The sequence below is a fragment of the Oncorhynchus mykiss genome, chromosome 18, assembly GCF_013265735.2.
Source record: "Oncorhynchus mykiss isolate Arlee chromosome 18, USDA_OmykA_1.1, whole genome shotgun sequence".
In the NCBI taxonomy this organism is placed as follows: Eukaryota; Metazoa; Chordata; class Actinopteri; order Salmoniformes; family Salmonidae; genus Oncorhynchus; species Oncorhynchus mykiss.
Genome location: NC_048582.1, coordinates 58,485,489 through 58,499,949, shown reverse-complemented (window position 1 = coordinate 58,499,949; position 14,461 = coordinate 58,485,489). Strand labels below are relative to the sequence as shown.

The 14,461-nt window shown below is 43.1% G+C and overlaps 1 protein-coding gene across 1 annotated transcript in view; it reads left to right on the top strand.

Moving 5' to 3' along the window:
* Positions 1-14,461, top strand: part of LOC110496602 (potassium voltage-gated channel subfamily KQT member 4-like) — a 129,505-nt gene that overhangs the window by 73,203 nt on the left and 41,841 nt on the right. Inside the window, exon 2 of the mRNA XM_021572588.2 lies at positions 10,330-10,420. Within this exon, the coding sequence (XP_021428263.1) occupies positions 10,330-10,420 (91 nt within the window). The remainder of the gene's footprint in view (positions 1-10,329; positions 10,421-14,461) is intronic.

The window sequence follows — 14,461 nt, the reverse complement described above, 5'->3', positions numbered from 1 at the left end:
ATGTATTGGTACAAATTCACTTATGTGTATTAAAGTAGTCAAAGTTTAGTATTTGGTCCGATATTCATAACACGCAATGGTGACATCAGGCTTGTGACTCTTCAAACTTGTTGGATGCATTTACTGTTTGTTTTGGTTATGTTTCAGTTTGTTTTGTGCCCAATAGAAATGAATGGTAAACAATGTATTGCTTCATTTTGGAGTCACTTTTATTGTAAATAAGAATATAATATGTTTCTTAACACTTCTACATTTATGTGGATGCTGCCATGATTACAGATAGTCCTGAATGAATCGTGAATAATGATGAGTGAGAAAGTTAGACACAAATACAATACCCCCAAGACATGCTAACCTCTCTCCATTACAATAACAGGGGAGTTAAAAAAAATGTTTTGGGGGGGGTATGATTTTTGTGTTTTTTAACTTATTCTATTCTTATGTTTAGAAACATATTATATTCTTATTTACAATAAAAGTGACTCCAAAATGAAGCAATACATTGTTTACCATTCATTTCTATTGGGCACAAAACAAACTGAAACATAACCAAAACAAACAGTAAATGCATCCAACAAGATTGAAGAGTCACAAGCCTGATGTCACCATTGCGTGTTATGAATATCGGACCAAATACTAAACTTTGACTACTTTAATACACATAAGTGAATTTGTCCCAATAGATTTGGTCCCCTAAAATGGGGGGACTATGTACAAAAAGTGCTGTAATTTCTAAAAGTTTCACCCGATATGGATGAAAATACCCTCAAATTAAAGCTGATCGTCTGCAATTTAACCTCATAGTCACTATATCATCCAAAATGCTGGAGTACAGAGCCAAAACAACACAAAATGTGTCGTTGTCCCAATACTTTTGGAGCTCACTCTACAATATATCACGTTCATGTGATCACGTGTTCATAAGGACACAACGTAGCAAAACATTTTGCACAAGTTCTGGTAGTCCCTCCAAGTTTGTCTGTTTTCTACCATTTTAGGAGGTTATGAAGATGAAGCAAATGTAGGCTCATGTTTTTTTAAGCCCAAATGTTTGCTTTGTGAGTTGCTTCGTTGCAATTGAAGGAAGAAGTGGCAAGAGAGTAATTGGATGAAGTAGTGATGTTGTTTATTGGATGTGTGCTACGCCGAAGCGGCACAGTGGTGGCTGCCATAGCGACATGGGGCAGGAATGTGTCTTGTGGTTTGATGCTCTGGATTCTAGAATAACATGTTCTGAGACGTTGCACCCACAGGATCATATCCACAAGACTTTAACATCTTCTGAATTACGTCTAGCATCCTATTCATCTATTCTCTTCAGGGTTTTATCAGGCGCACCACACGCACGCAAGCGCGCGCACACACACACACACGCACACACGCACACACGCACGCGCGTGCGCACACAGTCTTGTACAGCTAACCTAGTGGGGCCACAAGTCCAATTCAAAGTCCCTAACCCCAACCCCAACCTTAACCCAAAAACCTAACCTTAACCCTAAACCTAAACCTAACCCTAGCTTCTAACCCTAAACCTAACCCTAGCTCCTAACCCTAGCTTCTAACCCTAGCTCCTAACCCTAATCCTAAACCTAAACCTAGTTCCTAACCCTAAACTAACTCTAGCTTCTAACCCTAAACTAACCCTCGCTTCTAACCCTAAACTAACCCTAGCTCCTAACCCTAAACTAACCCTAGCTTCTAACCCTAAACCTAACCCTAGTTCCTAACCCTAGCTCCTAACCCTAACCCTAGCTTCTAACCCTAACCCTAACCCTAGCTTCTAACCGTAGCTTCTAACCCTAAACTAACCCTACCTCCTAACCCTAACCCTAACCCTAGCTTCTAACCGTAGCTTCTAACCCTAAACTAACCCTAGCTCCTAACCCTAACCCTTAACGTACTTCTACCCCTAACACTAACCCTAAACCCCCTATTGGACCTCGTGGGGACCAACAAAATATCCCCAGTTGCTCAAATTTTTGTTCAGGTAACTATTCTTGTGGTGCCCACAAAAATAGTTAAACACGTACACACACACACGCGCGCGCGTAGCACACGCGCGCGTAGCACACACACGCGCGCGTAGCACACACACACACGTGTAACACACACACGCGCAACACACACACATACACACACACACACACGTGACACACACACCCTCAGCAATAGTAATTTGAGGGCACTTGTATGTTTTATTCATTCATGCTCAGATATTAAGCTCAGCCCACGCCTCTGGTTACACTGTCAAACTCTGTCTGTAAAACAACTCTAATGTCGCCAAAACAAAAACACATAAAACACTAATGCGGTTAAAATAACACAGTATGGAAAGTCACTTGGAGTCTAATGACACAAGGTCACTCCTTCACTGTGTGTTGGTGTGCTTTCTGGTCACTCCTTCATTATGTGTTGCTGTGGTTTCTGGTCACTCCTTCACCATTTGTTGGTGTGCTGTGGTTTCTGGTCACTCCTTCACTATTTGTTGGTGTGCTTTCTGGTCACTCCTTCATTATGTGTTGCTGTACTTTCTGGTCACTCCTTCATTATGTGTTGCTGTGGTTTCTGGTCACTCCTTCACTATGTGTTGCTGTACTTTCTGGTCACTCCTTCACTATGTGTTGCTGTGGTTTCTGGTCACTCCTTCACCATTTGTTGGTGTGCTGTGGTTTCTGGTCACTCCTTCACTATGTGTTGGTGTGCTTTCTGGTCACTCCTTCATTATGTGTTGCTGTGGTTTCTGGTCACTCCTTCACTATGTGTTGCTGTACTTTCTGGTCACTCCTTCACTATGTGTTGCTGTACTTTCTGGTCACTCCTTCACTATGTGTTGCTGTACTTTCTGGTCACTCCTTCACTATGTGTTGCTGTGGTTTCTGGTCACTCCTTCATTATGTGTTGGTGTGCTTTCTGGTCACTCCTTCACTATGTGTTAGTGTGGTTTCTGGTCACTCCTTCACCATGTGTTGGTGTGGTGTGGTTTCTGCTAACTCCTTCACTATGTGTTAGTGTGGTTTCTGGTCACTCCTTCACCATGTGTTGGTGTGGTGTGGTTTCTGCTAACTCCTTCACTATGTGTTAGTGTGGTTTCTGGTCACTCCTTCACCATGTGTTGGTGTGGTGTGGTTTCTGCCAACTCCTTCACTATGTGTTAGTGTGGTTTCTGGTCACTCCTTCACCATGTGTTGGTGTGGTGTGGTTTCTGCCAACTCCTTCACTATGTGTTAGTGTGGTTTCTGGTCACTCCTTCACCATGTGTTGGTGTGGTGTGGTTTCTGCCAACTCCTTCACTATGTGTTAGTGTGGTTTCTGGTCACTCCTTCACCATGTGTTGGTGTGGTGTGGTTTCTGCCAACTCCTTCACTATGTGTTAGTGTGGTTTCTGGTCACTCTTTTACCATGTGTTGGTGTGCTGTGGTTTTCCTGTTAGTCAGTTTGTTGCTCTGAGATAACATCGTTATTTCAAGTTGTTCCAGGTCTGGGTACTGACTTGATTCCTCTAGATCTGAAGACATTTGTCTTCTTCTCTATCCCTGCTTACATGCTCTGTTGAAGCAATATAACCCAGGGGTGGAGGTGAACAAACCTCTATTAAACAATATAACCCAGGGGTGGAGATGAACAAACCTCTATTAAACAATATAACCCAGGGGTGGAGGTGAACAAACCTCTATTAAACAATATAACCCAGGGGTGGAGGTGAACAAACCTCTATTAAACAATATAACCCAGGGGCGGAGGTGAACAAACCTCTATTAAACAATATAACCCAGGGGTGGAGATGAACAAACCTCTATTAAACAATATAACCCAGGGGTGGAGGTGAACAAACCTCTATTAAACAATATAACCCAGGGGTGGAGATGAACAAACCTCTATTAAACAATATAACCCAGGGGTGGAGATGAACAAACCTCTATTAAACAATATAACCCAGGGATGGAGGTGAACAAACCTCTATTAAACAATATAACCCAGGGGCGGAGGTGAACAAACCTCTATTAAACAATATAACCCAGGGGTGGAGATGAACAAACCTCTATTAAACAATATAACCCAGGGGTGGAGGTGAACAAACCTCTATTAAACAATATAACCCAGGGGTGGAGGTGAACAAACCTCTATTAAACAATATAACCCAGGGGTGGAGGTGAACAAACCTCTATTAAACAATATAACCCAGGGGTGGAGGTGAACAAACCTCTATTAAACAATATAACCCAGGGGTGGAGGTGAACAAACCTCTATTAAACAATATAACCCAGGGGTGGAGATGAACAAACCTATATTAAACAATATAACCCAGGGGTGGAGGTGAACAAACCTCTATTAAACAATATAACCCAGGGGTGGAGATGAACAAACCTCTATTAAACAATATAACCCAGGGGTGGAGGTGAACAAACCTCTATTAAACAATATAACCCAGGGGTGGAGGTGAACAAACCTCTATTAAACAATATAACCCAGGGGTGGAGGTGAACAAACCTCTATTAAACAATATAACCCAGGGGTGGAGGTGAACAAACCTCTATTAAACAATATAACCCAGGGGTGGAGGTGAGGTAGACAATCCTCTATTGAAATAATATAACCCAGGAGGTGAGGTAGACAATCCTCTATTGAAATATTATAACCCAGGAGGTGAGGTAGACAATCCTCTATTGAAATAATATAACCCAGGAGGTGAGGTAGACAATCCTCTATTAAACAATATAACCCAGGAGGTGAGGTAGACAGGCCTCTATTGAAATATTATAACCCAGGAGGTGAGGTAGACAATCCTCTATTGAAATAATATAACCCAGGAGGTGAGGTAGACAATCCTCTATTGAAATAATATAACCCAGGAGGTGAGGTAGACAATCCTCTATTGAAATATTATAACCCAGGAGGTGAGGTAGACAATCCTCTATTGAAATAATATAACCCAGGAGGTGAGGTAGACAATCCTCTATTAAACAATATAACCCAGGAGGTGAGGTAGACAATCCTCTATTGAAATATTATAACCCAGGAGGTGAGGTAGACAATCCTCTATTGAAATAATATAACCCAGGAGGTGAGGTAGACAATCCTCTATTAAACAATATAACCCAGGGGTGGAGGTGAGGTAGACAGGCCTCTATTAAAACAATATAACCCAGGGGTGGAGGTGAGGTAGACAATCCTCTATTGAAATAATATAACCCAGGGGTGGAGGTGAGGTAGACAATCCTCTATTAAACAATATAACCCAGGGGTGGAGGTGAGGTGGACAATCCTCTATTAAATAATATAACCCAGGGGTGGAGGTGAGGTAGACAATCCTCTATTGAAATAATATAACCCAGGGTTGGAGGTGAGGTGGACAATCCTCTATTAAATAATATAACCCAGGGGTGGAGGTGAGGTGGACAATCCTCTATTAAACAATATAACCCAGGGGTGGAGGTGAGGTGGACAATCCTCTATTAAATAATATAACCCAGGGGTGGAGGTGAGGTGGACAACCCTCTATTGAAATATTATAACCCAGGGGTGGAGGTGAGGTGGACAACCCTCTATTGAAATAATATAACCCAGGGGTGGAGGTGAGGTGGACAATCCTTGATGGCTGCAGTCCTGCTTGTTTTCTTACCTCAATGCCTTTCATTGATCTGTTAACATCACTGTCAGACCTGGGTTCAAATACTTTATCTGGGCATGATTGAGTTTGCCTGGCTTAAAAGGATAGTTTGGGATTTTGGTGCTATCTAGCTTCACACAAAGACTGGAAGTCATCGGGTACTGTACCCAAAAGACTTCCAATCTCTGTGCTAAAGTAGTTAGCATTGGCCTGCGAAACTAACTCCAACTTTCCTCATACTGGCCGCAGATACATAAAAATGGTATCCACGAGTTCATATGACTCTGGGGAAGTCAATATTTAAATGATATATAAATAAATGTTTTATTTAACCTTTATTTAACTAGGCAAGTCAGTTAAGAACAAATTCTTATTTACATTGATGGCCTACACCGGCCAAACCTGGACGACGCTGGGCCAATTGTGTGCCGCCCTATGGGACTATGATACAGCCTGGATTCGAACCAGGGTGTCTGTAGTGACGCCTCTAGCACTGAGATACAGTGCCTTAGACCGCCACGCCACTCGGGAGCCCAAACCTGGATAAAGGGACTCATTGCAAAAATCCCAAACTATCCCTATAATGGAACAATAGAATGGCCCCAAAACGGTGTACCCCACTAATCAGGCACATCCAGGCAAGCCAAAGCAAACGCTAAAAGTGCTTGAAAGATTTATAATAGTTTGAATCCAGGTCCGTTCACATTCATGCTCAGAGAGTTACCAACCATTGATGAAAAGGCAAGAATGAAAACCATCAGACACTGCGGCCCTCCAGGGCCAGTGCTGGTCTCGGATCAGTTTAGCCTTTTCCATCACAATGAAGACGATTACATGGACAGGGTGGATCTGATCCTAGATCAGCACTCCTACTCTGAGTGCTATCTCCTCCTGATTGATGGATTGCTCCCTACTGACTGTCTGACCTGACCAGAGGATCTCTCAGATCTCTCTGTCTTCAATCTCTGTGTTTCTTCTCCCTGTTGTCCTAAGGCAGTGGTACCCAAACTGGGTTTGGGGGGGGGGGGGGTGCTGATCTAGGATCAGATCCACCCTGCCACCCTGTCCATGTAATCGTCTTCATTGTGATGGAAAAGGCTAAACTGAGGGGGGGGGGGGGGGGGTCGTGGAGAAGTAGTGGGAGATGAACAGGAACGCAGTCGGGCTTTCAACTTACTCTTGAAAGTTGTAATAGTAGAATTAAACTAGGTTAGTGGGTAGTGCGTCAGCAGTTTTCTACATCACATTGTCATGTCAGTTATGTTGTCCTAATGGAGGGATCAGTCCTGTTGGTCAGTCCTGTTGTCCTAATGGAGGGATCAGTCCTGTTGGTCAGTCCTGTTGTCCTAATGGAGGGATCAGTCCTGTTGGTCAGTCCTGTTGTCCTAATGGAGGGATCAGTCCATTAGGACATGTCATGTCAGTCCTGTTGGACTAATGGAGGGGTCAGTCCTGTTGTCCTAATGGAGGGATCAGTCCTGTTGGTCAGTCCTGTTGTCCTAATGGAGGGATCAGTCCTGTTGGTCAGTCCTGTTGTCCTAATGGAGGGATCAGTCCTGTTGGTCAGTCCTGTTGTCCTAATGGAGGGATCAGTCCTGTTGGTCAGTCCTGTTGTCCTAATGGAGGGATCAGTCCATTAGGACATGTCATGTCAGTCCTGTTGAACTAATGGAGGGGTCAGTCCTGTTGTCCTAATGGAGGGATCAGTCCTGTTGGTCAGTCCTGTTGTCCTAATGGAGGGGTCAGTCCTGTTGTCCTAATAGAGGGGTCAGTCCTGTTGTAGCTACCTCAGTGTTTCTGACTCTGACATTGGGGTTGTTGTCAGATCCTCTGGGATGTTATCATCACATATCTACCTTCCCTGGTCACCCACACCAGCCAGTCTTCCTCTTCCTCCCCTCATTTACAATGATCATCTATGTCTGTGTCTGTGTGTGCTTGTGCATGTTTGTCACTGTGTGAGCCTGGCAGGAAATGGTTCTCCCCTATCTCTATCTCTCCTTGTGTCCTTCCTCCTCTGTTTACCGTAAAGTGAGTGGAATGACTGGATGGATGGACTGTAGTAGACTCACATCATATAGATCCTGTCTAATTCCTAATTCAACAAGGCTCCACAACATTACAGTATTGTCCCTGTTCTCCCTATTGTTCTTTCTTTCTTTCATCCTTTCATCCTTTCATCCTTTCATCCTTTCTTTCATTCTTTCATCCTTTCATCCTTTCATCCTTTCTTTCATTCTTTCTTTCATTCTTTTTTTTAAACATTTTGTTTTTGTTGTTTCGTCAAGTTTCAAGTTTATCTGGCATGTGTTATAAATACAGTAGAACTCTTACTCACCAGAGCTCAACAACATTATAAAGTCATTATAACAGTCATTACTGATACAGCATCAGTCTTTGCCATTCATTACAGTGTTTCCATTGCCCTTGTTGTCAGACAAACCATTCATTACAGTGTTTCCATTGCCCTTGTTGTCAGACAAACCATTCATTACAGTGTTTCCATTGCCCTTGTTGTCAGACAAACCATTCATTACAGTGTTTCCATCACCCTTGTTGTCAGACAAACCATTCATTATAGTGTTTCCATCAAGCTTGTTGTCAGACAGACCATTCATTATCAGTTAGGGCTTTGCTTGTTGTCAGACAGACCATACATTATCAGTTAGGGCTTTGCTTGTTGTCCGACAGACCATACATTATCAGTTAGGGCTTTGCTTGTTGTCAGACAGACCATACATTATCAGTTAGGGGATTGCTTGTTGTCAGACAGACCATACATTATCAGTTAGGGCTTTGCTTGTTGTCAGACAGACCATACATTATCAGTTAGGGGATTGCTTGTTGTCAGACAGACCATACATTATCAGTTAGGGCTTTGCTTGTTGTCCGACAGACCATACATTATCAGTTAGGGATTTTCTTGCTAAAATTCCGTTAAACACTAACCAGTGTGATTGTCATTCCTTCAGTGATGTCCCATCCATATCCACTCAGTGTGATTGTCATTCCTTCAGTGATGTTCCATCCATATCCACTCAGCGTGATTGTCATTCCTTCAGTGATGACCCATCCATATCCACTCAGTGTGATTGTCATTCCTTCAGTGATGACCCATCCATATCCACTCAGTGTGATTGTCATTCCTTCAGTGATGACCCATCCATATCCACACAGTGTGATTGTCATTCCTTCAGGGATGACCCATCCATATCCACTCAGTGTGATTGTCATTCCTTCAGTGATGACCCATCCATATCCACTCAGTGTGATTGTCATTCCTTCAGTGATGACCCATCCATATCCACTCAGTGTGATTGTCATTCCTTCAGTGATGACCCATCCATATCCACTCAGTGTGATTGTCATTCCTTCAGTGATGACCCATCCATATCCACTCAGTGTGATTGTCATTCCTTCAGTGATGACCCATCCATATCCACTCAGTGTGATTGTCATTCCTTCAGTGATGACCCATCCATATCCACTCAGTGTGATTGTCATTCCTTCAGTGATGACCCATCCATATCCACACAGTGTGATTGTCATTCCTTCAGTGATGACCCATCCATATCCACTCAGTGTGATTGTCATTCCTTCAGTGATGACCCATCCATATCCACTCAGTGTGATTGTCATTCCTTCAGTGATGACCCATCCATATCCACACAGTGTGATTGTCATTCCTTCAGTGATGACCCATCCATATCCACTCAGTGTGATTGTCATTCCTTCAGTGATGACCCATCCATATCCACACAGTGTGATTGTCATTCCTTCAGTGTTGACCCATCCATATCCACACAGTGTGATTGTCATTCCTTCAGTGATGACCCATCCATATCCACACAGTGTGATTGTCATTCCTTCAGTGATGACCCATCCATATCCACACAGTGTGATTGTCATTCCTTCAGTGATGACCCATCCATATCCACACAGTGTGATTGTCATTCCTTCAGTGATGACCCATCCATATCCACACAGTGTGATTGCTCCATTCATACAACAGTTTATCTTTGTGGTTGTTGTAACATGGGGTTTTAGAGGTCATGGCCTTCATTAGCCCTCACAGCGATGTCAGTGGAGAGTGTGTGTGTGTGCGTGTGCGTGTGTGCGTGTGCATGTGTGTGTGTGTGATTATGAGCTGGAGCGCTTGAGACTGTTTGGGGTTGTGAGAAGTGTTCTCATACTGTGAGACCTGGCCTCTACCCCAGAAGCAACAGCAGCTACCACCTGGCTAATCCTACTGTACTCCCAGAATATTCACATGGACCCGAGTGTGGAGGTGATGTGTGTGTGTGTGTGTGTGGCGGTGTGTGAGCATTAGAGTGAAAGGGAAAGAGAGGGTCAGAGAACCTTCCACTGGGGACACCCGGAATGGAGTCAGAGCAACAGCACCCGGCAACGCTCCAACTCTCAAAGAACCCGCTGTGTTCCGAAGCATTTTAATCTGTGTCCACTCAGTTTTCCAAACTGGCATGCCGGACATGCTGTTCTGAGTACAACACCACAGCTGTAATTATGAAATACATCTCTACTCTGGGCACAATGGACTATGGTCACATTGTTCAACACACTCGCGTTAATAAACTAGAAGACAATGAAGTAGAATGAACTACAATGAAAAATATCTTGTTTTGTGTCTGTGCAAGCTTTTGGCCATGTGTAGACTGTATATTGACATGTGTCTCTGTCTCTCTGTGTGTGTGTTACAGTTTCCTGCTGGTGTTCAGCTGTCTGGTGCTGTCTGTGTTCTCCACCATCCCAGGCAATCAAAAGATAGCCAACGAAGGACTCTTCATCCTGGTAAGAAATAGCTCTCAGCCTCGGTTTCATCCCCTCCACAATAGACCCGGCTCCAGGGGTTGGATGTACCAAGCGTCTCAAAGTAGGAGGGCTGATTTAGGATCAGTTTAGCTTTTAGATACACATGGAATAAGATTAGATGGGTAGATCAGCACTTCTACTCTGAGAGGCTTGATACACACAGACCCAGATTATCCATACAATAACTCTCTTTTGTAAATCTTTTTGTAGTCAACGTACAGTGCCAACTGGCCCTGCCAACCCACCTCAACACAGGTCTAAATCAGTAATATGTTAGCTTGAGTACCTGTCTGCTTTTGCTTTCAACATCATTATATCATAGCCTTGTTTGGCAAGACAACGACAGGTTGGTGAAAGCAGACTAGAAACTAGCTACAGTAGGTTGATGATATACTGTTACAGTGTAAACACTGGTTATCCCACTGAATCTTTCTCTCCCTTTATTTGAATACACTAGAATTGTAAAAGTATTGTTCCAAAATAAACACCATTTTTCAGACCTAGGTTCAAATACCATTTGAAATCTCTAAACTTTAGGCTCACCCACACCAATATAGCTTTTATTCTTCAGTTGATTGAAAAGTCATTGAAAATAGATGCTGTCAATTTGGAATTCACATTAGTTTACTTTCTTAATTGATTGCCTTCAATTCGAATTGACCCCATTCTCACACACACACACACACACACACACAATAGGGTACCTACAGTGAACTCACTGTACATTTTCCATGCTGATCTACACCACCCAACTCTCTTTCTCCCTCTTTTGCTCTCTCGCTCCCTGCCTCTCTCTCTCTCCCTGTCACCAGTTAGTGTTCTCTTTCTTCTTGTTTTCCCGTGACTGTTCAGCTTCCTCTTTATATCTCTGTTCAACCTTCTTCAGCATTTATACTATGAGTACTTCCCTGTCTCTCTTTCTACCCCCCCTCTCTCTCTCCTTCTGCCTCTAACTAGTTCCTCCCATCTCTCACTTCCTTTTCCCCTTCCTCTCTCACTCATGTCACTCCATCACTCCAAAACAAACAGCGCACCCTGTCAGTTCATCGAAGTTACTGCATTACAGACAGATGATGGGTGTAGAATAGAAGACAATAGAATAGCACGCAGTAGATTTCAAGAAGATTTATTAGTTTGGTTTAGATTAGTTTAACTTTCATTAATATTTGTATTGGTGGACAACTTTTGACTCTTCTCTATACAGTGATCTAATTGGTGGACAACTTTTGACTCTGCCAGATAGTGATCTAATTGGTGGTTGATACCAGGCTCTGATAGTGACCGGCTTGGCCAATGACGTCCATCTCTATGTACTCATCTATGGTCAAGCTAACTGGAGCATTGGTTGCATTGTCTATGTGCTGTGGATCTATGTGGGTGTAGAGTCCAGACAATACAGCAGTGCCTATGTTGTCAGGATCTACGTTGGGGATGTTCTTGTGCTTGAAGATCCACTGCAGAGAGAGTGTGACACACGAACAGCAGTGCTGAGACACACGCCACCGCAGTTAGAACCAAGAGTCAGCTGGGACTGAGGAAAGAGAGAAGGGAAACTTGTCCACCTGGCGCCACGCAGTCTGGAGCACACACACACACACACACACACACACACACACACACACACACACACACACACACACACACACACACACACACACACACACACACCACACACTCACTCACACCAGAAACCAGCAAAGTTCGCTGTTACGAGAAGAAAAAACCCACCTGTTTTTGAAAACACAAGCTCAACAAAATCCTGAACCAATGTCACCCAGATCCACAGGTTCCCACCTGGTGTAACCTGCTGTTGAATCTCCAAACATTCCCCCGATACCCAAATGTACTCGATACATTTTGTCAGGAAAAAGGTCCAATTTACACACTTATCGAGTGAAAATCCCTGGTCATCGCTACTGTCTCTGATCTGACTCACTAAACACAAATGCTTTGTTTGTAAATTATGTCTGAGTGTTGGAGTGTGCCCCTGGCTATCTGTCAATACAAAAATACAAGTTTACTTTTGATACTTAAGTACATTTTAGAAATTCCATTTACTTTTGATACTTAAGTATATTTCAAACCAAATACTTTGACTTTTACTCAAGTAGTATTTTACTGGGTGACTTTCACTTTTACTTCAGTCATTTTCTATTAAGATATCTTTACTTTTACTGAAGTATGACAGTTGAGTACTTGTTCCACCACTGGGTGTTGTCGTATCCTCTCTCACCCAGAAGTTGTGCCTCCTGGTCCGGATCAGGTCCCGGCAGGACACGCGGTAATCGATCTGACAGATGTACTGGTTGTTGTGGGAGTATACAGTGCCTTGCGAAAGTATTCGGCCCCCTTGAACTTTGCGACCTTTTGCCACATTTCAGGCTTCAAACATAAAGATATAAAACTGTATTTTTTTGTGAAGAATCAACAACAAATGGGACACAATCATGAAGTGGAACGACATTTATTGGCTATTTCAAACTTTTTTAACAAATCAAAAACTGAAAAATTGGGCGTGCAAAATTATTCAGCCCCCTTAAGTTAATAATTTGTAGCGCCACCTTTTGCTGCGATTACAGCTGTAAGTCGCTTGGGGTATGTCTCTATCAGTTTTGCACATCGAGAGACTGAAATGTTTTCCCATTCCTCCTTGCAAAACAGCTCGAGCTCAGTGAGGTTGGATGGAGAGCATTTGTGAACAGCAGTTTTCAGTTCTTTCCACAGATTCTCGATTGGATTCAGGTCTGGACTTTGACTTGGCCATTCTAACACCTGGATATGTTTATTTTTGAACCATTCCATTGTAGATTTTGCTTTATGTTTTGGATCATTGTCTTGTTGGAAGACAAATCTCCGTCCCAGTCTCAGGTCTTTTGCAGACTCCATCAGGTTTTCTTCCAGAATGGTCCTGTATTTGGCTCCATCCATCTTCCCATCAATTTTAACCATCTTCCCTGTCCCTGCTGAAGAAAAGCAGGCCCAAACCATGATGCTGCCACCACCATGCTTGACAGTGGGGATGGTGTGTTCAGCTGTGTTGCTTTTACGCCAAACATAACGTTTTGCATTGTTGCCAAAAGTTCAATTTTGGTTTCATCTGACCAGAGCACCTTCTTCCACATGTTTGGTGTGTCTCCCAGGTGGCTTGTGGCAAACTTTAAACGACACTTTTTATGGATATCTTTAAGAAATGGCTTTCTTCTTGCCACTCTTCCATAAAGGCCAGATTTGTGCAATATACGACTGATTGTTGTCCTATGGACAGAGTCTCCCACCTCAGCTGTAGATCTCTGCAGTTCATCCAGAGTGATCATGGGCCTCTTGGCTGCATCTCTGATCAGTCTTCTCCTTGTATGAGCTGAAAGTTTAGAGGGACGGCCAGGTCTTGGTAGATTTGCAGTGGTCTGATACTCCTTCCATTTCAATATTATCGCTTGCACAGTGCTCCTTGGGATGTTTAAAGCTTGGGAAATCTTTTTGTATCCAAATCCGGCTTTAAACTTCTTCACAACAGTATCTCGGACCTGCCTGGTGTGTTCCTTGTTCTTCATGATGCTCTCTGCGCTTTTAACGGACCTCTGAGACTATCACAGTGCAGGTGCATTTATACGGAGACTTGATTACACACAGGTGGATTGTATTTATCATCATTAGTCATTTAGGTCAACATTGGATCATTCAGAGATCCTCACTGAACTTCTGGAGAGAGTTTGCTGCACTGAAAGTAAAGGAGCTGAATAATTTTGCACACCCAATTTTTCAGTTTTTGATTTGTTAAAAAAGTTTGAAATATCCAATAAATGTCGTTCCACTTCATGATTGTGTCCCACTTGTTGTTGATTCTTCACAAAAAAATACAGTTTCATATCTTTATGTTTGAAGCCTGAAATGTGGCAAAAGGTCGCAAAGTTCAAGGGGGCCGAATACTTTCGCAAGGCACTGTATACATCGGAGCTCCTACACCTGTCCCCCCTTGTTTAGGAAGAGTTTACCAGGAAGCATTTCACTGTAACAGCTCTC